This window comes from Strix uralensis, chromosome 13 (assembly GCF_047716275.1).
Source record: "Strix uralensis isolate ZFMK-TIS-50842 chromosome 13, bStrUra1, whole genome shotgun sequence".
Taxonomy (NCBI): domain Eukaryota; kingdom Metazoa; phylum Chordata; class Aves; order Strigiformes; family Strigidae; genus Strix; species Strix uralensis.
This window is the reverse complement of record NC_133984.1, coordinates 8,832,812-8,859,881: the sequence shown is the minus strand read 5'-3', so window position 1 is coordinate 8,859,881 and position 27,070 is coordinate 8,832,812. Positions and strand designations below refer to the sequence as shown.

General features: G+C 49.3%; 1 protein-coding gene across 1 annotated transcript; it reads left to right on the top strand.

The window, feature by feature from the left end:
* Positions 1 to 510: 510 nt before the first annotated feature.
* Positions 511 to 25,636, top strand: SLC9A6 (solute carrier family 9 member A6). Its single transcript, XM_074882539.1, has 16 exons — positions 511 to 790; positions 7,062 to 7,261; positions 7,617 to 7,694; positions 8,356 to 8,432; positions 9,364 to 9,476; positions 11,797 to 11,902; positions 15,498 to 15,639; positions 15,868 to 15,973; positions 16,200 to 16,288; positions 16,505 to 16,618; positions 18,212 to 18,323; positions 18,789 to 18,942; positions 19,124 to 19,154; positions 20,371 to 20,450; positions 21,094 to 21,199; positions 22,233 to 25,636. Exons 1-16 carry the CDS (start codon positions 526 to 528, stop codon positions 22,506 to 22,508), a joined length of 2,049 nt encoding a protein of 682 aa, XP_074738640.1. The 5' UTR covers positions 511 to 525; the 3' UTR covers positions 22,509 to 25,636.
* The last annotated feature ends 1,434 nt before the right edge of the window (positions 25,637 to 27,070 follow it).

Here is a 27,070-nt window from a genome sequence, read left to right as displayed (position 1 = left end):
CCCACGCACGCCCCCACACTCCTGTACAAAGCCAAGGCCCGCGCAAAACTTCTTCCTCGCAGCAAGTCTGTTCGGTGAATTTTTTTCCCTCTTGCAAACATCCTCGCGCTTTGACCACCTTCCGCTTGGCAAAACCCTTTCTGCACCCTCGCAAACCCGTTTCCCCAGTGTTCCTGCAAGCCTTCCCTTGCAGCCCTTACACCCTGCGGCCTGATCCCCGCCCCCCCCAATCCAGGCAACCTTTCCTCTTGCAAACCTTTCTCTGCTCGCTTGCAACACGCTTTCCCCCCTACGAGCTTCCAGGCGCTGCCTTCGCACCCCCCTCCCCTTCCTTCTCCTTTGCTGCCTTAAAAAAAAACCCAAACCCTTTTTCTCTGTCGCAAACCTTTCCCTCAGCCCGGCGGCACCGCTCTCCCGCCCCAGCCCCGTCCCTATCCGGGCTCCCGGCAGCGCTGTCCCCGCCCCGCAGCGCCTGCGCCCAGCGCCGCTTCCTGGTGGCGGCGGGGCCGGGCCGGTACCGGGGCGATGGCGGGGCCGGGGCCGGGGCTGGTGCTGGTGCTGGCGGGGCTGTGGGCGCGGGGGGCGGCGGGCGGGGAGGTGGTGGCGGGGCGTCCCGGGGCGCTGGAGGAGGAGATCGTGTCGGAGAAGGCGGCGGAGGAGAGCCACCGGCAGGACAGCGCCAACCTGCTCGTCTTCATCCTGCTGCTCACCCTCACCATCCTCACCATCTGGCTCTTCAAGCACCGCCGCGCCCGCTTCCTCCACGAGACCGGCCTCGCCATGATCTACGGTGAGGGGCGCCGGCACCCCCACGCACGGACACCCCCCCGCCCCCGCACCCACACACCCCCCTCCGTGGGAAGCCTGTGCGGCGCAAGTGCCGCCCACCCTGCCCCGAGCACTGGGAGCCCCAGCCAAACCAGTCCGCGCTCTGCGCTGGGCCAACTGGAGCGCCTGGGTTGGCGCCCGGCCGCCCGCTTTCATGGCACCACCAGTGGGGACCATTATCCCCCCGTTCCCCTCTTTGGTGGCTCCTTGCCGAGGGGCTACGACAGGGCTCGTTTCGTGGACATCCCCGTGGGCGAAGGGGTGCGGGGATCCGGGGGGGACATGCCGCATCAGATGCAGCTGGATGCTCCAGTCTCGCTGGGACAGCCGGGCTGCGTGCCCCGGCCTGGCTCGCCCTGTGTTGCTGGAGGGAGCGTTGGTTGTTTTCCAAACCTTGGATATCGAGGACTCTCCGAAACCTCTGTCAGTGGGGAACTGGTTGGGTTTTCCCAGGCGGCCTCGCAGGGTGGCTGCAGCACAGGTGAAACTGGTGGGGTCGGGGGCTACCACATGCCAAGTGGCCTCGAAACCATGTCACTGAGCACCGGCAAGTCCCACTGACCTGCTCCAGGGTTGAGAGCGAGGACTTAGGGCAGCATAGATGTGGCTCTGCACAGGCCAGAAGCCTTGCATCCCGCAGACTGGGACCAGAGGTTGTGTTTCCACCCTATGTTTAGAGCGCCTGAATTTCCAGAAGCTGTCCGAGAAGAGTGGAGAGGCCATTTGGGGAGATGCTCCCACCCTTTGCCATGCTCAGGGACGCGCAGGGCCAGCAGCCTTACGTCCTGCTGCTCGGGGACCTCTGCGCACGAGCTCCTACTTTTGGGGTTCCTCTTCCCGCTGGGACAGGGCCTCTTGCTGAGATGCCCCACATGTGTTCCTTCAAGAAGCAGAGCAAGGCCATGGGTTGGGGGAGCAGGTCCGTAGTCGGTTGGATTGTGATTTACTGAGGTGACGTGGCCTTGCGAAGTGGCCTGAACCATTGTATGGAGATGCCATACGTGGCTCTGCCTGGGTCATCTACCATGACTTGGAGTTCAGCCAAAGCAGGATTGGGGGTTGTGCTGGGGGAGTGATTAACACGGCCACAGATCCACATCTAGACAAGATTCGTTGAGTTTAGAATTAAAAAGGTATCTCCTGCTGAGTGTTGTGGTTAAAGTCTCTTCTCTGTGCTGTCCTTGCCCTTGCTCGTTGTGGGTGATGTGTGACCAAGCTTGGTCAGAGCAGCAACATGGCCGAGTTCCTTGCCCAGCAGAAAGCTTTGCTCTGGAGGTTGTGACTTGACCCGTTTGGGCCGTTGGCTTTTGTGATCCTAAATTTCAGTTAACTGGAAGTGTCCTTTCAAACGAAGGGGTGGAGACACTTGTGTCAGCCCAGAGGCACAAAATACTGGCCTGTGCCTTTTCAGATTCCTGCAAGTCACTGCTGAGGTGGGTGAAGGCGTTGCTGGCCTCCTGCCTGGGGCAGGAGTGGTCACCTCCCTGGGACGGGAGCTGGAGCACATGCTTCCATCACGGAAGGTCTTCCTTCTGCTGCCCTGAAGCTCGCTGACACACGGACTTTGTGTTTCTTTTGTGCTATCAAACTTGCCCTTAACCTTGTTCTTCTCCTGGAGTTTTCTTCTTCTTGGTCCTCTGTTCTCCCTGACCCACCTGAGTGCTCCCCTTGTTCTCAGAGGACGACCCAGGTCATTTCAGTCTCCTGCCGATCCATAAAACACATCTTTTCTGTCTGCTCTTTTGCAGACTGTGCTTAGAGAACTGTTGGTGAAATTGGTAACATCACCCATCTGGTCATGCAGAAAATCCCGAGTTTTTCCCTGCTATCAAGGCTTTAGGCACTTGCTTCTCAGGTTGTGGCAGCCACCATAGGAAAAGGGATGTGTAATTTCCCAACGAGTGGTGAGATGCTGTTGTTTTACAGTGACGACTTAGAAGCTGCAGGGAGCAAAGCAGGTACCGCTTCTGCTTTGCTGTCCCCAGCCCCCTGCGATGCTTTCAGCCCTGGGGAAGTCTGCTGAAAATGTGGAAGTGCTGCAGCAGGCAGGTTGCAGAACAGACCCTGAAATCTGGGCAAGAGAAGCAATTTGTAAAAGCTTGTCTTTTTCTAATTAAAAAAACCCCGACAACTAAGTCAAATAAAACTTTTGCATACAGCTCTTCTTGCCAAAATACATCAGAGTTTCCTTGGTGTCTGTTTTTACTGTAAGTTATAAGCTTTTGCTGCGGGTGGATTTATATCTTACAAATCACACTGTCAGCTCAGAGTTGATGTTCAAGAGCTGGACAGAGGCTGGAGTCATTCCATGGTAATAGACAATAGGAGTTTAGTAGCCCCTAAGCTTCATTTCAGCGTTTAAAATGAGGATCCCGCATCTGAGGTACTCAACATTTAGGATGATTAATTGAACAATCTTGTTTCAGTTCTTCTCGCGGTCTAATGGTGGATGTGGCAGGAGCTTCTCTAGAAGTTTAGTTTCCTTGTACATGTTCCCACTTGGCCCCCGGATTGCGTATGTCTAAATTGCTTGTTGTCGGGATGTCTTCAGTTGCTCGCTACATTTTCCTTTCCTTTTGGTGTCCAGATTAATGCTCGCCTGGGGATCCTGTGTGCTTCCATTGTTGTTAAGTGCCTGGATGGTAATATATTAGTCTTCATTTAAAACCTTACCTCGGAAATGTTCAACAGCACTGAAAAAAAAAAAAAAGCCCATGGGCTTTTGTTCTTTTTAATGAAGTTGAGTGAAATGCAATGAAAATAATCTCTTGCACTTTGCATAAAAGAACTCAATTAATTTACCAGCTTTGCCTTTAGCTTCTCTACTCCTTGCAGCTTTTGGCTGGCAGCTTCCTCGGTGTCAGGTTCTGTCCGCTCTGCTCCCTCCCAGGGCTCAGTTTTGTTAAGTGTTTGGCTGCAAAAGCATGTCGATACTGGCAGAGAAGCTCATGGGTTGCTGCTAGGATGGCCCTTCGAGTGCCAAGAGAGTTTGAACCATTTCCTAAGAGACCAGCAGAACGAGGAGGACCTACACGGTCCCCTGGGCTTGGTCCAGGTAGCCTGAGCCCAGGCCTGGGTTTGGTGTCTGAGAAGACTTGGCATTGGAGTCAGGTTTATCCCAAGTGCCTCCAGTGAGCATTGTTAGGTGGGGAGGGTTGATTAGAGATCCAGTGTTGGGCAGGAGGGGTGGTGCTGGGGTCATCTTAGTGTTGGCAGAATAGGTGGTTTTAAGCAGAGCAGCAGCATGCTTTCCCTGTAAGTACCTCTGATGGTGTCTCTGTGTCGGGAGCCACTGGCAGGATGCTGGCTGGTTCACACCCGGTGCCCACGAGCCCTTTGTGCAGATGTGTGTTTGCACGTGGGTGTCTTTTCCCACCCTGGTCCAGAGAGCTCTGGGAGCCTCCCAGGCAGTGTGTTACAGGGCAAGATAAAATGTCTGATTTTGGGAGCCCCAAGCGCAGTGGTTCTTGGCAGATATTGTAAGTTTATCTGTCCCTTTTCCCTTTTCCCATTCCCGGCCGGAGTGGGAATTCGGCTGTGGCCAGAGCACGGCTGGCATGCGGGGCTGGGAACAGCTGCCTGGGTAAGCGAGACGGCGAGGATGAGCAGGGAGCTATCAGATGTAGTGCTGCTTTGGGACGGGGATTAAGAGCGGAGAGGTGGGTGAGCCAGAATCCCTTCTGAATTCCCAGCAGCAACGTCTGTTCATCTGTTTGTCCTACCTTCCACCTGCAGGGCCTCTCATCTCAAAGTGCTGAGATTAGGGCATTAAAGGGGTCACTGGGTGGGTTTCCGTTTGAGGAAAGGCAGGCAGCTGCTGCTGGAGGTTTTGGACTCCTGCTTGAAGCTCTAAAATCAACTTTTTTTTTTTTTTTTTTTAAAAGTCTTTTTAAAAACCACCCCAGGTAGCTCTGGAGGGCTGCAGAGCGCAGTGTACCTGGTGTTGTCTGCTCTGTGAGAGTGGAGAAGCAGTTGCAAATGAGCTCTCCAGTCTGGCTTTTCTCCCTTTCATTTGAATTTTCACTGTAACTGTTTAAAGCTGCTTAATAGTCATAAGCAGATGTAAATAACCCTTTGAAGCTCGCTTTATTGCAGTGAAGAGTTTTGGTTGTCTCCCATGGTACCTTGGGGGTCATCATCTTCTGGGTGAAAAGAAACCTGGGTGTTTTGTCCTGATGCTGTGGTGCCATGCACCCCACCCCTCCAGCTCATGTAAATACGTGCTGTGGCATCTCAATGTTCTTGACATCCTTGTCTTCATTTCCATATTTTTATTTCTGGAGCACTGGAACATCAGGGAACAAAGAGGCTAGCAGAAAAGTAAGCAAAAGGATTCCTCTTTGGTGTTCCCTGTTCGTGATGCTGGTGTAAAAGCAGCTCTCAGATGCTCCGCACAGTGTGACATTCCCTGAAGCATCTCTCTTGCTGGAGCTGACCATGCCTGGCTGTGCACCGGGAGACCTTTTCTGTTACCGTTGGGGTGATTCTGCATCATGGTGCAGTGCAGGATAAAGCCCAAAGCATGTGGTGAGCACATGGTTGACTGTGCATGGCTTAAAAGCATCAGTAGCTTTGCAAGAGCAGCTTAGCTGTGCTGCAGGAGTGCTGTATTAGACCAGGGACTGGGTTTTGGGTGCAACCTCCCGGGTCTGTCAGCCTGGTCCCTGAGATGAGCCATCTGTGTCACCAGTGTGACAGGTTAGCAGCGGTGAGTCTCTGCTTGCAGCTGATTCTTCTGCCTCTGCTCATGGCCTGGATGTGTGCTGGGGTGGCCCTGCTGTGCATGACATCCCCTGGGGTGCAAGGTGGGGGCTCTTCTTTTGGCCGTTGGCAAAATGAGCAAATCTTGTCCTGGAAAACTGCTGTCAAGGGAAGAGAAGGCAAAAAACAGGCAGTAGATTGGAAACTGGCTGCAGGGGATGCTGAAAGTCCTGGGGCCCTACAATCTCTTGCCCAGTCATGGCAGTGCTCCTGCCCAGGCTCTGCTCCCATGAGATGGCGGCGGAGAAAGAGTTTGGTGTTCCCTTTGGTCAGGGTTGTGCCCTGCCTGTAGGAAAGCACAGAGCAAGATCTTAATTAAGGCAACAGTAAAGAAGCGGGAGCATCCTGGAAGGCAAATGGAGAAGCCTTCCGAGTGTTGCGGTCTCTGTTTAGTTCCCATGTGTCTGAAAGCTTTTCATAAATGTGTGGTTCAGAGATGGGGTTAAGATCCAGGATTTCTGTGGCGGCTTAGTGCTGCCTTAATCGAGGAGTTTCCAAACCCTTTTGTGCTGAAGGCTACGTGGAAAGGTGTCTTGTGGGACATTCCTCCTCCCCAGCCTGCAGATGTCAAAAAGCTCTGCCAGGAGAGCACTCAGCGCACCGTGCGGGTGAGAAGGAGCTGGAGGAACCTCTGTTGTGCGAATGCCGTTTATCTGGATGCGAGGCCTCAGTACGCAGCTCATCAGCTGTGCTGCAAATGAAAAGTGCCGTATAAATTGCTGACTTGCAAATTAACCCCACCATACTCCTGCGCAGCAGCTGAGCCGGAGGCAGCGTTGGCTCGCGGGGCTGCCCTGGGGCTGCCGCTCATGGTGCAGAGCTGAAGCTTGCAGGGGGCGACTGGGTGGGCGACCTGGAAAGCAAAACTTCCACGTTTTTTATAAAATGGGGATTGCTGCTGTGTGAAGTGAAAGATCCCCAGGGCAGGAGAAGGCTGTACGGTGCTGCAGCCTCTTATGAAGGCTGCTCACTGTCCTCAAAGCATTCATGGTGGTTGCTTCGTATCTTTTTTAATTCCCTGCAAAAATGAAAGGTTTAATGTAGTGGCAAAATGTGATGTTGTCAGGTTTCCGGGTGCAGCGTGCATAGTTGGGGCACATGTGGGCAGTGCCTTGCCCAGGTCCCCAGCTGTGTGCCAGCAATGCCAAGGTGCTCGCCCTAAGAAAACCGGTGTGCCCTCGGTGTTGGATGTTTGCTGCACTAGAATGAGGGTCTGACTGATTGCTGGGTAATTAAAAGCCTTCAAGACCAGTCCGTGGCTGGTGTTAGAAAGTCTGCGTGAGCATGGAGTGTTTGCATGGCTCATGGCAGGACACGGATGGTTTAATATCACACGGGCAATTATTTAGATGGTGACTGTGCTCAGCAGCTGAGCAGAGGGTCAGGATCCTGGTGTGCCTGATGCTGCATCCATGCTCAAAGAGATTGTCCTGGGAGTTTGCTGTGGCTCGTCTCACCATATCCCTCCCCAGGGGTCCTGGTCGGTGTGGTCCTGCGCTACGGCATCCACGTCCCCAGCGACGTCAACAACGTGACACTGAGCTGCCAAGTGCAGACCAGTCCCGCCACGCTGCTGGTGAACGTCAGTGGAAAGTACTATGAGTACACCCTGAAGGGGGAGATCAGCGCCCAGGAGCTCAATAATGTCCAGGATAATGAGATGCTGAGAAAGGTAAGAGAGTTGGTGACTGGAGAGGTGAGCGATGCTCCCTACTCCCTCCATGGGGACCAGTGATTTTATTTTCTTTTTTAACTTTGGTTAGATTGTGATAAGCTATAAATTATGAGTTGAACGCAATGTAATGAAACTCTGGTTTTAGCAGATCTTAATTTAAGCTGTTTAGACTCTGGACTTGTGTCCAGAAGACCCCAGACACATCCTCAGCGTTGGCCCCACAACATTGCATCTGGCAGGGGTACAGTGTTTCCTCCATATATTTTATATGACATTGTTATTTGTGTTTTCTCTTGCAAAGTCTTAACAAACGGTTTTATTGTTGGTTTGTTTTTTTTTTTTTTCTTAACAGGTGACTTTTGATCCTGAAGTATTTTTCAACATCTTGCTTCCTCCAATTATATTTTATGCAGGCTACAGCTTGAAAAGGGTACGTGCCTTTACATTGCCTACATTTTTAGTTCCTCTGCCTCCAGAGCATTTTTAATACTTGAGAGTGCTTTAACGCTTGCTCAGCAGGCCAAGGCTGTGGAGCTGAGTATGGTTTTCCCTAGTACATCTGGGATTGTAGGAAGCAGGGCTGAGAGTGCCCTGGTCAGTCTCATCCATCCCTCTGCCCCAGGAAGGGTCAGCGACTTCAACCATTTCCAGCACAGGTTTGTGCAGGCGTTTTTGAGTTCAGCTGGGCCATTTCAGCCATCCTTGCTTTCAAAACACATAGGAGGGTGGGAGGGTTTTAGAAAGCAGCAGCTCTCTGAAATGCTGACTTGGAAGGAGAGGAAAACGATCCTGTTTAGCTTGCAGGAGAAGGAAGGAGGAATGCTGCTGGGAAATCAGTTCTCGGGACTTGGAACAGCACCTTATTAAATACACGGGTACAAGAAAATGATATGTTCATGTTTATTAATGCTGCATTAACAACTCCTGGTCTGGCAGTGTACATGGTTGTGCTGGGCACCATTCAGCTGTGCTTGTCCAGCTCGTGGTGTCTGAGCTGGGTCCAAGTTGCTACAGACACAGTGTGGGTGCCTGTGCAGGCTTGAAATAAATTGTTAGCAAAATATAACATTTTATTTTCCTCCTCCTTCTAGAGACACTTCTTCAGAAACTTGGGATCCATCCTAGCATACGCTTTTCTTGGCACTGCAATTTCCTGCCTGGTGATCGGGTGAGTAGCTGGAGCCAGTCTGGCTCTTCTGCAGGGGTCTGAGCCATGCTTGGAGGCAGTGCCCTGAGCCTGGCCTTGCGGCCACTAATCCCAGCCCCAAAAGATCACACAGGCTCTCCGCTACCACTGCTCGGCAGCGGCAAATAATACTCTTTACTGTCCAAACTTTCGCTATGTGGACAGGGTGATTGCTGTCTAATTGCATAGTGCTTTCTCAGCATCCCATACTGAATGTTTATATACATGGCAGGAAAAGTTTCACACTTCTCTGAAGATTGTCTTGAAAAAACAGGCAGTGACTTCAAGCTGTTGAAAGCACAGCCCTAACAAGCATGAGACACAAGAGCAGAGGGCAGGATTGTAAAGGCATGTCCTGTCCTTACTTGCTAGAAGCAGGTGCCTAGCCAGTACAGATTGTGTTTCAAATTATTTATCCCTCTGCGCAGAGGGAGCTAGATGATTCCTGCTCTGAATAGTAGCACGCAGGCTGGCGTAGGGTGTTTTCCACTGGAGAGTCCAGTGGATTCACACAAACTCAGCATCTGCATTATCTCTTCCTCGCTGAAAGTTTCGGCCCTTTCAAAGTCAGACCAAGGTCATCCCACTGAAATATGTTAATGTGAAATACTGCAAAGCGATCACAAGACCCCACAAGCCTGGCTGCTGCTTTTCTTCAGCCATGTTATGCTCATGGAGGAGTTTCGGTCCTGGTTCCTCAGCAACACTGTGTGTGTAGTCCGGTGTGGTGGGTGTTTTGGTGTGTGTGTGGTCCTGGGGTTGCACCAGGCTCAGCTCACGCAGTACAGTTCTTTGGTGTTCCTGCATTTGGATGACTTTAGGGGTTAATCTGGCAAATTCAGGGGAATCGAGCCCATTTGAATGTCATTTTCATTCACTGCAGAGATGAGTAATTGCCTCTTCTAATCACCAGCTCTGTTGTGTATGGCTGTGTGGCGCTGATGAAAGTCACTGGGCAGCTCGGGGGAGACTTCTACTTCACTGACTGCCTCCTGTTCGGTGCCATTGTATCAGCTACTGACCCAGGTATGTTAGATGGTTATTTTCCCCCTCATTTTACCTATTTGATCTGTTTTGAGTTGTGGTGAAGAAGGGAAGAAAGTCTGAACCCTGTGGAAATTCTCTTTCTGAATTTTGGAGTTTATTTGCAACATTTCTAGAGGCCAGATTTGTCTCCATACCTTTTTATTTCCTTCCAGTTACATGTAATATACCTTCCAGACTTCTGTTTCCTATATCTTTGTTTGCAGTGAAGTCCTAGCAGTCTCTTTCTTGACTTTGCTGGCTTTTGGGAAAGATCCACAGTGTTTCTGCCCTCCTATGCTAACAGCTGATGCAGAACAAGATGTGTAATGTGGGGAGGGTTCAGCTGATAGTTTAGCTGATTTCCTTCCACTTCCATGTGATTGGGAATTTGGAAGGTGCTAATCTAATTGGAAGTTGATCTTAACAAGCAGTACTGAGGACAGTAGTGATAGCTTGGTCTGCTGAAGCACTTTGTAAATCAAAACTATGAAAAACATGCCTTGTCCAACTGAATTTCACTTTGTTCACGATTACTTTTACACGGTAGCTGTTCATTTGCATGCTCCAGCTTCACCTGAAAACACAGGACCACAGAAGGGCTTCTCCTTCCTCCTGCCCTTTGCTGAACAGAGCTTGAATTTCTTCCTTTGCAGCCTGGCTGCTACATTTGAGACCAGTGTGGTGGGACTGGGGGTTGACAGCATTGCCCCCCCCTCCTGACATTACAGTAGCTTTTGGGGGATATTTTTAAATGCAGATATTGGTCAGTTTTGCATGGAAGGGAGAGACTGCATGCCTGGATAAGCCAAGTCTTCCGCCCTTTTGAAACAAATGCCACTGGCTGTTGTTTCCAGATGAATTGGGACTTTTACCTGTTCATCTTAAAAATGAGTCATTTCTGTTTTCAAAGGCAAAGTGAGGAGCATTGTATGTATGTGCATATATGCAAGAATAGCCCTGCAGAACCCTGGCAGTAGCCACACCTGTCTGCCACGTGGAGATGTGAGATGTGCATTCCCCATCAGTTTTTAATAATTAATTTTTTATGTTTCCCTAAGATTTGCCAGGTATTGGTGTGGCTATTACTGCTGGTATTTTTATTTAAAAAAAACCAACCCAAACTTAAAAAATAAGGTAAAATGATTTCCCAGCTTCTCCGAACGTGTGTTGGGTGGGTGTGCGTTCAGGCCACCAGTTCATTTAGTGGGGAGTTGTTCCCATGTGGCTGTGAGGTCGGGCATCCTCCCCGTAACTTTGCTGGGGTGTCGACGTCGAGATGGGGGCACATTTTCAAAGCAGGGAAGCGCCTCACAGACACGATGGCAGTGTGGTAGATCTGATGGCAGATGGGCAGAGGCCAGGCAAGGGCCATAAGTAGAAGTAACGCTCAGAAATGCTGCGGGCGAGCTGTCGGTGTCGTGTCTCTTCTTCTTTAAAATAGGAACAAGAAGATTTCACAGGTAAAAATGGAGCATTTTCCTGTGCATAAATGGGTTAAAGCCCCTTCAGTGTGGACAGATGAGTCCCTGAATGCTGTTTTAAAGGACTTTCACAGAAGTTGATTGGAATTAGCTCAGCCCTGCGCAGCAGACGCAGCTGTGCACAATGCACCATGTGTTACATCTCGCTTGCTTTAGATGTTGTGATGTTTTTGCAAGGCTGATATACAAAACCTGCTCCATTTTCATTATCTTCTTGGAGCCACTGGATTGTGGAAGGGCTTGAGGGTACTCTGATCCCTGCCATGTGGCCATAAATCACAAGAAACCCCCACTCAGGGTTTGAGCTGATGCCTGGCTCTTTCCAGATAGGTCCGAAATGTTAACACATCTATGCTGGCACTTCACTGTGTTGAATCTGAGGATTCTCTCAGAGTATTAGGGAAGGAAGGAAAAGACAGACATTGTCCTGGACAAGTCTGCATCCTCCTGGCCTGCAGGTGGAGGAAGGCTCTGCCTGATTCTCTGAGCTAGCGGCAGCCCAAAAGCCGGGTGGCTCGTGTCAGCATGGTACCGTGGTCCAGCCCATGAGCTCAGACCCTCAGGAAGCTCGGAGCAGAGTTTGCTCAAGTCTGCCCACTAAAGACACAATAGACCTAATGCCCAGGATGTGTGTTAGGAAAAGGAGGAGGAGGGAAATGCTAAAGCAAATCCAAATCTGAAAGGGCAGAATGAAGGGAGCATGGAGGGTAGCTGGCACGATTGCAGCAGAATGGCACAGATGTGCAGGAAGGCAGCTTTCTAAAAAGGGGTGTTTTGTCTTTGATTACACCGAAATAATGGCACCTTTTTAAATGTCTCTCTATTTTTCTATTTGTCAGTGACTGTTCTTGCCATATTCCATGAACTCCAGGTTGATGTTGAGCTGTATGCCCTTCTCTTTGGCGAAAGCGTCCTCAATGATGCCGTTGCCATAGTGCTGTCTTCGTAAGTGTGATCTGTTTTTATTTTTAATTGTTATGTATGTTACATGTCAGGTGTTGAGGGGAGCCACTCGGTCATGCTCCTGTAAAATAGAATTATTGAAGTTTGCAAGAGCAGATTTCCATATTAAGAGTCCCCAAAAGGTGTAGTGACCTTCTGATACATCTCCTCATCGCAGACCACAGCTTAGGGTTGCAGGTTGTCCAACTTCCCCCTGCATGATGGATAGTTTTGTTTTGCTTTCATGGCCAGTTGACCCAGCCAGAAGGAAGTTTTTATGTCCCTGTGAAATGGGAAGAGCATCGTGTCTGCTTTTCAGCCACAGAATCCACTGAAACCCCTTGCTGATGGCTTTGCTTCTACCTGTCTTCCTTCCCATCCACAAATACCTGCTTTTGTTTAGGTGGAAATAGCTGGTAAAACAGCTGTTTCCTTTCTCTCCCCACTTTCCATGCATCAAGAAGATGGTATTTCTTAGAGCCAGAGTTAATACCCTGGACTGAACACATGGGAGACTTGCTGGCTTTCTAAATAATGTTTTATATTCTTTAATATTTTATGTCTTCTGCACATAAGACATATTTTATCTGCGTTTTCACTGTGTTGTCATCACTGGAATTTGTTTGGAAATATATAATATCTGCAATGGTGACAGGTTAACGTATAGCTAAGACTAACACAGAAAATGTTTCTGGAATACTTGTCACTCCAGCGTGCTGGTTGTGTGGGTTTTACTGGGGTGGAGGCAGCAAGTAACATATTGTGAGCTGTGTATCGCCACCCGCATGAGTTGTATTTACTGAATTGGATGTTTCTGTTGAGGTTTCTGGAACTGTTTGTATTGCTCACTCTGGTTTTTATGCTGGATGTGTCACTGCTGGTGCGAGAGTAAATGCTGCACAGCCAGGTCATGTTTAAGAAGTGATCCTGAGTGTGGAAGAGACTGGGTCTTCCAGCCTGTGCTGGGAGGTTCTGGGTGGTAGTGGGTGGGTTCAGCATCAGGGTAAGGAAATTTGTGGTGGATCTCCGCACACGTAGGTGACTGCACCATGCGTGGCAATTTGCCTCTTGTACTGCTTTAGTACCAGCTTTGTAGCTGTTGCTGATTTCCTGCCTTCCTCTTTCCACAAGCTGAGTTCAATCCACCCCCCTCCCTGAAATAAGATAATTTCCACCAAAACAGCAGCTCTGAGCTGCAGTCAGCAGCTATTTTGCTGCAAGGTTTTTGTGCAGAGCGGCCGAGCAGCATGCTGACTTCTCAAGGGCTTCTCAGCAGTTAACCTGTACCCATGTTAAAGCTTGCCATGATCTGTTTTTGCCATCACCATAAGCAGCGTAAGGCAGCCCCGGTCAGCATGGCGGGTATCGGTTGGTGCAGGTGTCTCAAGGACAGCCTCGATTTACCTGGACACAACCACACCTTGGGTGCTAAGAGGAGGTGAAGGCCTCTTGCTCCAGGGAGGAGAGTTCCTCCAAGAGCAGTCCAGAGCTCCTGTTTATGGTTCCCCTTTTTTAAATTTAGTTTGGCATTTCCCTGTTTCACAGAAGAGGCATAGTGGGGGAACCGCATGGGGATGGTTCTGCTCCTGCAAGCAGAAAACCTGCTCCCCAGTTAGGGGGTGCAAGGGTGAGTTGGGAAGATGAGGCATTGGGGGGTTTCTGGGTGGGCAGGCTGTGTTGATGGAGGAGCTGCTGCCGGGGTAACAGCTGGTGGTGGGTGCTGTTGTGTCCCAGGGGTGAAGGGGGGCTCCAGCCACAGCTGGATGGGTGTGTGGGTTCGGTGATTGCCCCGAGAAGCACCATCAGCTCCTTGCACGTGGTGAAAGTGAGTGCTGCGGACACTATCCCCGTGCTGGGAGAGGATGAGGATCTGGGGACTGGTGCTTCCCCAGGCTGGGACTCCTCCACGGTTTCTACCAGTAGCTCTGTGCCCCTGAGGCTCCTCTCCTCCCTGCTTTCAGTCCTGGATGAAAGTCTGTTCCTGGGCTTGGGGAGCAGGATCTGTACCTTTCTGTTCCTGCCTCGTGCTGGCCTGGCCTGGCCCGGTGTGGCAGCAGGGAACCGGTTGCAGGATGAAGAAGAATTAAATCCAGAACCAAAAGCCAGTGGGCAGCAAGGTGCTGGGGCTGCGGTTCAGGAGCAGGGGGGTAAATGCAGTGACAGGGTCTCTGCCTGCTTCTTCCAAAGGGAGGTTTCACAGGGATGAATGAATGCCATGATGAGCCCCATGGGCAGGGACAGCTGGCAATAATATCTTATTAATGATGCAAAAAGCAAAACCAGAAGGAAAACTGTAATGGGTTAAAATGCAAAACTGACATCCAAACAGTTGGTTATGAAGGGGAAATGAAACCAGTCTGGATTTAGGAAAAAAAAACCAAACCCCAAACCCCAGAATAAGAACATGTTGGAGAATGGGAAGTATAAGGTGAGATTGACAAATAAATGAAATCACAGGGAGAAATCTGTGGCTTGCAGTGTAAAAAACAATGCAGAAGAATGAAACGTATTAAGAAGTTTAGCAAGGGAAGTGATCCGTGACTTGTTGGAAAGGGGAGGATAGTCAGTCGTGTTGCAGAAAAATGTTGATGTGTAGTTAGGGGAGAAAGCTGCAGGATGTGTGCACGAGGCAGTAATTTTCTGTTCCAGCATAACTCAGGAGGTTAAACAGCAAACGTTTAAAGTTCACATCCAAGAGTTTTAACAGAGTCAGCCAAGGGATTGCTAACTAGGAAGTTAATGTTTTCGGTAAGTTTACTCAAAGGACGTGATGTAAAGAGTTGATAAATGGGATTTAGGAGATGGATAAGGGCCCCTGTTGAATCTCAGCCTTTCCAAGTGAAACAGTGGAACAGCTGATCAGGAGTTAGGAGGTAACAGATTAAGAGGGGGATCAATGCAGCAGACCTATTTGCCATCTCGTCACAAAGGTCTGCTGAAGTCTGGTGGATAAGATAATAGCATTGCTGTTGTGAGCTGTCACTGTGCCGTTTGTCTTGCTACCCTGCGATATTTCACTTCAGAACTTGGAGCAGTGCAAAATAAATGTAGTGCATGTGAAGTGCGGTAAAATGGCATAACTTACAGTTCTCCAGGGGATATTCACATCAGCCGCCTCTGTGGAGTCGACGGAGAAATGTAGACTTCCCACTTGAATGCTTTGTGTGGTCCCAGAGGGCCTGACTTTATAGAGAGCTGATACCAAACCCCCAAAATACCATCATAAATGATGGACTGTTGCCTAGCAAATGTATTTGCAGGAGATCATGCAAGAGATGGGCTTTGGTTCGCTGCTCTCTAACATCTAGAAGGACCAAATGCAGAGCCCTGCCTCAGAGGGGTGGCTGACCTGTAGAAAGCCGGCCGGGAGTGCAGGGGATCCCAAACTCCCCGGGACAGGGTGGGCATGCTGTGGTTGCATGCTGTGAACACAGAGGGATGGCAGTGTGGGACTCGGGTTTTGTCTCCCTGAGTTCCCAGGCTCGGTGTTTGCAGCAGTCGTAGCACTTTGCAAAGCTCACGTAGCACCGTGGATGTGCCTCTCCCTCCAGACTAAGGAGTGTTTTGTTCTTGTGTGTGCTTTTCCTCCCTCTTTCAGTTCAATTGTTGCCTACCAGCCGGCGGGTGACAACAGCCACACATTTGATGTCACAGCGATGTTCAAGTCCATTGGGATCTTCCTGGGGATATTCAGTGGATCTTTTGCAATGGGAGCAGCTACTGGAGTAGTGACAGCTTTAATATCCTTTTTGTTGTTTTTTTCCAAGTGTTTGCATAACAGCTTCTTATTTTTGCTGCGCTGCATCTCACCCAGATGCAGTGTTTCATGATTTTTTGCCTAAATTAGTGCAAGGCGGTGCCATAGCCTTTTTAGAGGCAGGCTGTGTAGTGCTGCTGTGATACACAACTGGATTCAATATGCTCTTAGCCTACAGTTTCTCTCCAAATTGTCCTTAACCATCTGCAACGTCACCAAGTTCACCAAACTTCGGGAGTTCCCGTTGCTGGAGACCGGCTTGTTCTTCTTGATGTCCTGGAGCACGTTCCTGCTGGCCGAAGCGTGTGGCTTTACAGGCAAGCTCCAGCACAGCCCTGCGTCTGGGACGGAGATCTGCAGGGATGATGGGGCTATTGACTTTTGCTTCTCCCAGTATCGATTATAGCCGGGGGTCTCCCTCTGCTTTCAGAAGTCTAATTATTCTGGGTTCTGGGGTTATTGCATCAAGTCCCTTACACTATTGGGGTGCAGCTCAGCTCCCTCTTCATGATCAGGAGTCTAATGTGACGCTCTGCTCCCCAGGTGTGGTGGCCGTACTCTTCTGTGGGATCACGCAGGCCCATTATACCTATAACAACTTATCTACAGAGTCCCAACACAGAACTAAGCAGGTGAGAGCTCCTCAGCACCCTCAGCCTCTCTGAATTTCAAGTTCAATATTTTTTCCCTCCATCTAGCCAGAATTAGGTGCATCTCTCTTTCTACAGATGGATTTTACTAGGGTTGCTTCTGCAGAAGTATTTATTGCATGATGGATGGGCTAACATGTTTTTCTTGTTAAATCTATGTCATGTCTAACTTGCTTTTAATTTGTTTTTCTCTTTCAGTTGTTTGAGCTTCTGAATTTCTTGGCAGAAAACTTCATCTTCTCCTACATGGGACTTGCACTGTTCACCTTCCAGAACCACGTCTTTAACCCTACCTTCGTGGTGGGGGCTTTCGTATCCTTTGGAGCCCATTTTATAAGACAGAAAAAGAAAGGCAGAGGTGCCTCATTCCCAATTTGTGTTCTTCATTTAAATGTGTGGGTTTTTTTTCAGCCAGTCTAGCTTTATTTTTAAAAGGGAATTTCTCCCATGTAGTAGTGCCTTCGCTGGTTATTTTAAGAAGATGGAGATTCTTTTCCCAGCTTTTCTGGGTTTTTTCTTCCTCCTGTTTAGTCTTCTTTTGTAGGCATTTGAATCAGCTGCTGCAGGGACTTGGTGTTCGATGTGAACATGGTGTCAAAGCTCCAGGCTTCGTCACGTGGCAGAGTGGCACCAGGAGTGGCTTTGCAAATGGGCACCGCCTGGTATAGCCGTTTATTTCCTCTTTTCTCTGCTATTCCACTTGGTTAACCCTGAAAAAAGCTTTTTTTGGTTAAATAGCACAGTTAAAGCTACAGTAGATGCCTCTGAATGATGTCATGAGAAAAGATTTCCCCTTCTGCAGGCTGATGCTAACAGAAACAAGCTATCGGCCCTGGTATGTCTCAGAAAAACAAGGATTTTGAAGGAATTTTTTTCATATCACAGGGAAGCCAGTTCAGATGTGCAGAATTATTTTCACCCTTTGCCTGCACTGAAGCAAGTTTATAATGATAAATAAAACGTTATCTTTGGTGGTGCTGGCACATGGGTTTGCAGCAGGGTCTGCTGAATTTCCCCAATGAGCTTTTGCAGGGCTGCAGTGGCGTAAAGGGAGTGAAAAGCAGGGAAATGCCATTTGGGTGGTTAGATTGAAATTTTGTGCTGTGCCTCTTCAGTAGGAACTGGCTAACTCACTGATGAAATAGCTCATTCATGAGAGAGATCATGAAATACGTCTCTTATGCAAATTCATGATGTTCAGGAAAGAACATAAAAGCTGGAAGCATTTTCCGTATTATTCAAGGCTGCGCTGAATACTGGCTCCAAGATTATTTTTGCCATCTGGGTGCTGGTATTAAAAGACACAGCTTCAAAGATAAAAGCAATATGAAGGGGCTGGTGATTCTTGTATCTCACAGGCTATGAAAACAGAAAGAGTATTAGATTTATTTTTTTTTTCCCTTCTCAACTGCTGCTGCTTTCATTTTGCTGAATAATCTTTGGGAGCGGGACTTGGCTTAAAGCTTCAAACCCAGCTGTGAAGTGTGGCATGCCGGGGAATGTCAGAGGGGTTGTGGTAGCTGTGATAACTTGAGCTTCTCAGAGGACAAATATTTCTTGGGGTGGAAAACGGACCTGGCAGGGGAGAGCATACAGTGGGAAATGGTGGTTTTTCTCCTCTCACTTGTCTAACCTGCCCTCTCATCATTTCTCTTGTTTATTTGTGCTTGTCTCTGTATGACATTTCTGAATTGCAATGTGTACTTTGCTTAGGTGAGGCAGTAGCATGCTCTTCCGACACTGCTGTAGCACTCAGAGCTGGGTTATTATCTTTGCATCCAGAGGACTGGCGTTTCTGAGGCTCCCCAGCGTTTCCATCAGGCAACAGAAATTGGCTCTCCCTCCAGAGGTGGGATGCGATGGGAGACCTAGGAAGAGCAATTTCCTTAATGTGTGCAAATACAGCTTGCTATCTTCCTAGGAAGAGCTGCCAATATTTACCCACTGTCATTTTTACTGAATTTGGGGAGAAGAAATAAGATCGGAACAAATTTACAGCATATGATGATGTTTGCTGGTACGTTATTGCATCCTTGCCTTTGACCATGTGGCTCCATCTGCAATTCCTTGCCCCCAAGCACCTGGAAATATTCCTTATTTAACTGTAAATCTCTCACGGGCAATATCTGGAGGGGAGGCTGGGCAGGAAAGGGCTCCCTTAGGCCCGATGGTGTGAATGCCTTTGTTTTGAGATGTAGGAATGAGCTCCTCCCGCCTCGCTGCTTGAGTGCACAGCATGGGGCAGGAGGAGGGTTTGCTTTTCTGGGCTGGGAAAGAGTGATAACCCAGGCTTTCACAGCGTACACGGTGAAATCATCACTGTTAAAGCACTGTGGCCTCCTCCAGTGGTGGATGTCCCATCAGAGGGACAGGACTGCACGTGAGGCAGTGCCATGTAAACCCTGGGTGAGGAAGCCTGCGGTGGGGGTGGCTGCCTGTGCTATGGGCTAACACAGCTCCTCCGCTGCCCCTTCCCCGGCAGGGCTGCGAGGAGCCATGGCCTTCGCCTTGGCCATCCGCGACACGGCCACGTATGCCCGGCAGATGATGTTCAGCACAACGCTCCTCATCGTCTTCTTTACGGTGTGGGTTTTCGGTGGGGGCACCACGGCCATGCTGTCCTGCCTGAATATCCGGTGAGTGTGGCGTGCCTGAGGCTCTCAGGGGACAGCGCGTCCTCTCCCTCACCCCGCTTTTACATCCCCGGTGGTCGGCTTTAAGAGATGAAAGTAAGATCGCATCCTTCCCCCCCGGACCGCGGCACGTACCCACCTGGCATTGCCTGTGCTAACCCACTGCTCGTTTTCTCCTCCACAGAGTCGGCGTGGACGCAGATCAGGAGAACGTGGTGAGTGCGGTGCCACTGGGCAGCCTCTGTAGAGAAATTTGCACTGTGCTCATCGGTGCAGGGGTTACAGCGAGACCCTATGAATGCCCGTGTGTGCTCCGCTCCCTCCCAGCTGTAGGAGGGTTTGTAGCTCCTCTGGTGAAAGAGTTTGCAGTCAGTGGGAGTCATGGGCTTTCTGTGCTCTCTGTGGTTTTAACAAGACTTGCTTTTATTCAATTGGAAAGAAGGGCATAGAAGTAATGCTGGACTGCAGTCCACAGTACTGCTGCGATAGATTTGGTCTCTCCCTCGCTGGGTCTGAAATAAACACCAAAATGTGTATGACAAAGAGGCTTTCTGCCTCATCCCAGTGTTCAGGGCAGTACAGAAACACCATTTACTGACTCATTTTATGTAGCATCTTCTGTCCTGCTTTTACCCATGGGTACCCTCAACCTCTCCTTTGCCCCCATGTTTCCTGTGGTAGTTATGTGGCAGCCCAGGAACCACCGACCATGCTGAAATAAATGCTGGAGCCCTGCAGCATCAGGATTTTTCCTGCCTGGTAGCCCCGAGCTGTCTCTCTGCATCTGCAGCCCTGTCATGCTGTGGCTGTGGCTCTACTCAATTTCAGTGTGGGTTCTGCACCTTGGAGATTCATTTTATTCAGACCCATTTATTTGGGTGTTCTCCTCCTGGACGGAAAGTGTCAAATGCTAAAGGCAGCCCAGAGCCATAAATCTGAAAGCCATATTTCTGTGAAATATGTAATGGTATTCATATTCCCCTCCAAACAGTTTTATATTTTTTCTCCTACTAAAAGGAAGCCAGGAATCCCCATAACACATGATTATTTGCATACAAAAATCTCAGGCGAGATTTGACAGAAGTTGGACCTGTCAGTCACTATTAAATGTGATGTCTGGATGGAGTTGCTGGCTCCAAGGCACTTAAAACCTTGGGACCAGAAACTGGAAGGCTCTAGCAGAAAAATGGTCGCTCTGTGCTTTGATACCACCTCTCTAAGGCTGTTGTACGCTGCTAAATGCAGAGCGCAGTGCTGGAAGCACCTTCAGCCTGTCATGTGAACGTCCTTATACTTGCTGCAACCCAAAGGTTTCTTCTGAAGAGGCAGTGGGGAGGTGTCTGTCTTCCTACATCCCCCTGGGGCCTCCCGGCCCTGAGGAAGGTCTTGGCATGTTGCCCTGCTGCTGTTTAATATTTTGCTCTCCCACAGGGCGTCCCAGAGAGTGAGAGGAGGAGTACGAAGGCAGAAAGCGCCTGGCTCTTCCGCATGTGGTACAACTTCGATCACAAGTATCCTTGAATGGCGGTCGGTGTGTGCGATGCCAAATCCCGTCTGCCCGAGCAACTCCGTTGACCCGGAGTATGACTCACTCCCTGCTTAGCAAACGAACCAGCGTTTGCTTTCCTGTCACACTGCTGATTTTTGATTTGCACCTCCTCGTGTGTGTGGCTGCAAGAAATGACTGTTTCCACCCACCATTAACTGGGAATGCAGCAGTAGCTCAGTTCAGAGCTGGGCTCGCCAAGGCTGTAAGCCCAGGGGGTCCTCGATCCCTGTGGCAGGCGGGCAGGAAGGGCAGGGGGTCTTCTCGTCTGTAGCCCTCTTGGTAGATCTGTGCCTCTCCTCCCTTGCAAATGCTTTGCCATGAATTAGCGGGGGAATGATCTGCCAGGCTGAAGCACAGGATGATGGGACAAGTGATGCTGCTAAGCCTTTTCTTACCGGGACTGTGTCCTGGTCCACTCATGTCCCTCTGTGTTTGGTTGCATTCATGTTACTCATCCCTATAATTTTTGTGCTTCCAGGGACTTGTGGCTCTTTCCTTTCTGTGATTTCCTTGAGACACTGGGTCCTTTGCCACTGCCTCCGCATCCTACCCCTTGACTTACCGACATCGCCCTGTTCCTCTTTCTTCCTTAACTCTCTCTGTAGCTATCTAAAGCCTCTGCTGACACACAGCGGTCCTCCACTGACAACCACGCTCCCGGGGTGCTGTGGACCTATTGCCCGGTGCCTGACGAGTCCACAGGCATACGAAGTGAGTCCCTCAGTGCCCCTTCTGTCATGGTGTTGGTAGAGTTTGATGTGTTTACGTTTCTATGTAGCTTTTGGATGCTGTTCTGCAGCATCAAGCTGGGAGCCTGGGGGGAGATCAGATGCTGGGGCTGATGGAGGAGCTAATTTCTGTGAGCATTTGCTTATCCAGCTGACTGGTCATGAAGGTATTCGTGGTGTATTGATGATGGTTCCTCAGTGACTGGCTCAGTGAAGCTGTCACAGCTGTCCTGCCCCAGGCCTAGCTGGGAGGACACACAATTTCCCTATCCCCTGCTTTCTTCCAGCCTTGTAGCTGAGCCATCCTGCAGCCCCTGCAACCAAAAAGGTTGCCAACATCTGAACCGGGGCTGATTTCCTCCTGAAACAGTAAAGAGCCCTTGTTTGAGTTGTCCAGAGGGGCAGGGAGAGAACAAGCAGCTTTGGAGAGCCTGTAGGCAGCGACCTCTTCCACCATCACTGAAGAGCCTGTGTGCACCCGCGCTCTTTGAGGTGCTGGGTTTGCTGGTCAGGTTGGGCCTGCCGTGGCTCTGCGGGTGGCTGGTGCTGGCACGGCGCTCTGGCAGGGCCGCAGCACTCAGGGCATTGCCGTGCCAGGAGCCCCTTGCAGTGGCAGCTCTCCGTGGCGGGAGCTTTCTTTCCCTGACCGCAAAGTTATCAGCATCAAGTTCCCTGCACAAAACAGAGATGGCTCTGATGGGTCAGCAGTGTGATTCCTGTGGTCGTGGATATTTTAGTGCAGTCAAAGCCGCTCAAAACTGCATTCCCCATGTATCTGCTTGTGGCATCAGAAAGAAGAGCCGACAGAGCCTTTTTAGGCACTTTGCAGAGAAGTTAGTGCATTGTGTGAGTCTCCTGGGCTTGGAGCTGTGTGTGTAGCACATCTGGTTATGGTCATGGTGCAGGAGAGTCTGAGATTCGGTGCCTTTATCTGGTTGTTCACCACCACTACGCGACTGCAGACATAGCTATTCAGGAAGAGTTAAACAGCACTTTTCCTCCTGTTTGTTGCCCAGAATCAAGAGCAGCTGAAGGATGATGACTCCGACCTCATTTTGAATGATGGGGACATCAGTCTGACCTACGGGGATTCCACCGTCAACACTGACTCCGTTGCATCCAGCGGCACGTCGCGGCGGTTCGTGGGAAACAGCTCTGAAGACGCGCTCGATCGGGAGCTTGCTTTTGGGGACCATGAACTCGTAATCCGGGGAACGCGCCTGGTCCTTCCCATGGACGATTCGGAGCCACCATCAAATGTCCTGGATAACGCAAGACATGGTCCAGCATAAGGTTGCTCGATTTAATTGACAGTAATATTTGCATATATGATCAAGAAATATGTACTACCTAAAGTCTAATGCATGTCTCAAAATGTCTAAGCTGTATAAATATTATTTATATGGTGTCAGAAGAATATAAATATTCTCTGCCAAGCACTTGTAAAGAACAAGCTGCAAATTTAAGTTAAAAACTGTGTTGACTGCACTGTGTAGGGTGGAACTGTTTTAGCGTAAGAGTCTTTTGCACACAGTGAGCTTCTTTAATGTGTGATTTGACGAAGGGTTTAGTTCCCAGTGGGGTTAGTAAAGAAGCTGACTCCCTGTTCATCCTTTGAGCCTGGGAGAGGAGGGTAGGGAGGTGCTGGCAAGCAGTGGAAATCGCTTTCTATTCAGATGAGGATTGGGTTTTTTTTTTGGTCTCTGATCTTTGGATAGTCACGTTTGAAATATCAGCGAAAAATCTGCCCGCAGACCCTCTCGCCAGGCAGTGGCCGGTGATAAACTTGTTCACTTTGTGGGAACCTGAGCTGGGACATGGAGTCTTTCTGCTTTTTAGTGACCCTCTGCCCAAGCCCAAGGCAGGCACCGGCCTAAGCTGATAGCAAGGACTGCGGGTGTCTGGCTGCTCAGCTGGGAGCAGGAGGGAGGGATGGTTTGTGTCTGTAGTCATGTTTAGGAGAAGGAGGTGATCCCACAGAAACTACACCAGGCGTGCACAGATTTTAGGGCTGAGTCCATCTTTCAGCTGTGGCTCAAGCGGCTTTCTAGAACCAGCCATCAAATCCTCAATTGGCAACTAAATTTCACGTTTGGGAAGCGACCGTGTCTTTGTGCGAGCGAATCTCTTCTCCGGCAGTCACAGATGTAGCTAAGATGTGCAGAGCTACCGCAGCTGCACGCGGGGCCGTGGAGCCCGGCCAACCTCGAACACAAGCTTTACAGCTACAGATTGACACGGTACCTCCGGACCTCTCCAGAGGTACTGAGCATCTAGGTGGTACTGAAGGGGAGTTTTCCGTCCGTCCTCCTGTATAGTCAAAAATCATTGCACTTTGTTTAATAACTCAGCATGCTGTGTGTCTGTAATCCCCACCCCATCTCTCTCGTGTCTCTTACCATTTAATGAGAAATGTTTGCGAGTTAATTTTTTTTTTTAAATTTTTATTTTTATTTTTCAAGGAAGAGCACAGAACAATTTGCGATTTCACACTAGTGTTAAAGGATTTACTCTGTAGTTATGGGAATAGCTAAAGGTGCAGTGAAATTGTTAACCCTGACATCCTTCTTTTTCTCCTGAAAAGGGGAAATCACAGAAATTTACTGTATGTTATTTTATTGTCTATTTTAGCTGCAGTTTTGCTATACAAACCTTTCAGGGTTACCGGTGCACTACAGGCTCATTCTGGAGTTAACCCTCTCCAGGGGGCTTAAACAGAGGTGTTTAAAAAGAGACTATATGAAAAAGAGCCAGGTGAGTCTGAGCACTCACAGCTCCCATTAGCTTTCCTTGGAACAAACTCTGCAACTCTCAGGATCAGACCCTGAGACCTCAGAGCAGTTTCCCCACGGCTGTTTTCCCCAGCACCACCTGAAAGTTGGAGGAGACAGGAAATACTGAGATTTTGAGTGTATATGTACATTTGAGAAAATAAATTTAAATTTTTTTTTTTTCATTTTCTCAGGTCTAAGTAACATTGCCTTAAATTTACGGATGTGAAACTAATTATTTTGGCAGTTTATCCCCAAGAAAATGCTTTCTTTTTCCTTCTGAACAAAATGTATAAGTGTTGCCATAGGGCTCCTCTAGAAGGGGGGTAACGCTCTGTTTATTTTTAGATAGGGCATCTTCCTTGCACCGGTAAATGGCAGTCTCGCTGTTAACGTAGCTGTTGGATTAGCGCTAGCCTCTTTGTTTCCTGCTATGCAGGAATTCCATAAAGTGTGCGTTTTATATGATGTCTGTAACTTAACTTCATGTGTTTAAAAAGAAAAAAAAAGTAAAAAAAAAAAAAAGTAGGTACCCGTTGACTTTAGGTTTACTGCATCACTTCTACATCCCGTTTTTTGTTTGTTTTGCCTTTCTGAAGAGGTATGATAAATAACTACCTTTTGTTTTTTCCTGTATAATCTGACTATGAATTCAATTTACAAAGCTGGCGTTGGTGCAGCCGGAGGTGCAGAACAGTTCTGCTCCCTGTGAAAGCCTGTAGTCCCATCGGCAGGCCCCATGCACCCGCGCAGCGTAAGGGCAGCGCAGGGCTCCCTCCCAGGCAGTCCCCAGCTGAGGTGCAGATTTGCAGCAGTGCGCTGCGAGATGGCCACAGCATAACGTTTTACCCTCGCCTTGGTAGCATTCCTCTCTTTCTCTGACCCTTTGACTTCAATAATGTATCCACTCTCTTGAAGCTTGCCAACAGATTACCATAAGCTTCAGCTTTTGACACCAGTGACAGTTCAGTTAGTACATTAAAAAAAAGAAGTTAACGGATTATGATTTTGTGGGTTACCTGTGAACTCTTATGATCCATACATAGTATAACCAGGACTGTTCTAAATAGTCTTGGTAAATGAATGAATCTAAGCTGAAATTCAGGAGTGATTTAATAAATGACTCAGATTAATCCTCAGCTGATTATTTTCTTTGTCCTGCTGCAACAGAGAATACACGAGTGCCTGGTTTCCAGATGCAGAGCCCTGATGGCTTGCATGCTGCAGATGAAGGTAAGGGTACCTTGGAGAATCAGGCCCTGAGACCTTTTGCCAAATAGATAAGACAGCCCCGAGGGGGCAGTTTACAGCTCCCATGAAGATTTAGAGAAGGTGCCCTTCTGTAAATTGAATTTTCATGGTTTTTGCACATGAAAAAGCATTGTAGGTAAAGTTATGATTTGTACTAGTACTGTCGATTTGTGTGGTAATGGCATTAACTCCGTAGTTGTGGTGTTTGTGCAGCTGATCTGTGATAGCTGATGATCACTATTGGACCTTCTGTTTACACTGACTAAATCCTTTACTGTTGCATTGTACTGTGAAAGAAGGATTATGGGCCTATAAAGATTTTTTTTTTTTCCCCTGGAATTGTGTGTACTGTTTCATTAATTCACACGGAAATAAATCTGTAGCAAAGTGACAAAGTGCTGCTTGACCTTCTCAGACCAGTTTGTTCATGGCCTTTGTCCAGCGGGTAAGGCAGCAGCCATGGTTGCAGATGCTGAACCCCGTGGACTGGAGCGCAGCCGGGATGGGGTGCACGCTCCTGCCTTCACCCCAGCTCCTGAGACTCAGCCCAGCCCTGGGGCCGTCCTCTCCTGCAGGAACAGGCGCTGGGGAGCGGAGAGACGCTGATGTCTGCTAAAAGCTGCTGCAGCTCCTGGGCTTCTTCACGAACAGCGAAACCCAGCTGGGGTAGCGCTGCTCACTCACACACATCCTGGGGCAGTGGGTGGACCTGCGTGAGAGGCATTGCTACAGGGCCTTTGCAAAATCGAGGCTCCTGAGCTTTCCTGGGTTTTTATGTCTCGTGATTTTGTTGAGTTTGCAGTTGGGCTCATGGCAGCTGCCCTGCTGTCCTTCAGAGGCGGTTCTGCCCTCCCTCTCCAGTCTGTACCCTTTTTTTGGTGCTATGGGCTGTTGGAGCAGCTGAAGAGGTTTGTTGTTCAAATGCTTTACAATCCTTCAATATAGAGGGCATCTCAGAAACTTCAGGAATTTGGTTTTGAGAGTTTTGATTCACAAAGGACAACCTTCATCTTTGAAATTGTATAAAAATACATTCTTTATAGCTCTGTATCGCTGCAGGAGGATAGCCCCTGAAACCTAGTTAAACACACTTGTCTCCCATCTGTAGCAGCAGACAGTCAAGGGGACGTCTGTTCTGCTTGCTGAGTGGGGCAGTGAGGCCTGAACTCTCAGGCTGGGCTTTGCCAAAGCTTTGACTGTAGCTCACAAAAGTACTGTGATTCTGCAAGTGAGAAGGGCTTGTCCAGTGTCACACTGGTCATGGGTGCCCTGTGCTACTGGAAGTTACAGGAGCAGGACAGGAGACAACGGTGTTTCTTTTCTTCCTATGAAATAATGCTAACTCCACCGTGCAACTCTCACACCTCAAAATCCTGACAACCAGAATAAACACCGCTAATCCTGCTGTACACATGCCGTCCAGCAACTAAAACAATAGTTTAGCAATTGAACAAATGCCTTTTGGCAGCTCTTTACCCTCCCAAACCCTCAAAAGAAGTGCAGCCACACCCCTTACAAATGGATTGCTTTGTTGAAATAGGGTATGATTCAGGCCCCCGGGCTCACCATTGGTGAGGGCTATCTCCAGTGCCCAAAACGTAGCTGGGACCAGCCACCGTGCATCCACCCTCCCCAGTGCACGTGGCTGCAGGCAAGCATCCTCTGGGACAGGCTTGTCATGCCAGGAATTGACATATGGTTTTAGCCCTGCAAAAAAATTTTGAATAGGTGCTGTTCAGAGGCTCTGGGAGGAGGGTTGAGGCAGATCCCTGCAGAGTCTGGGCAGGGAGACTTGCACTGGTGTGCGGAGCCACCACTTGCTGAATAGTCCT

Bases quoted from the DNA above. Each gene is read 5' to 3' on its own strand.
- SLC9A6 (XM_074882539.1), top strand. From the start codon at position 526: ATGGCGGGGCCGGGGCCGGGGCTGGTGCTGGTGCTGGCGGGGCTGTGG. The intron at 18,324-18,788 runs GTACGTTATTGC...CTTCCCCGGCAG, and splicing joins GCATATGATGATGTTTGCTG to GGCTGCGAGGAGCCATGGCC. The intron at 21,200-22,232 runs GTGAGTCCCTCA...TTTGTTGCCCAG, and splicing joins CGAGTCCACAGGCATACGAA to AATCAAGAGCAGCTGAAGGA.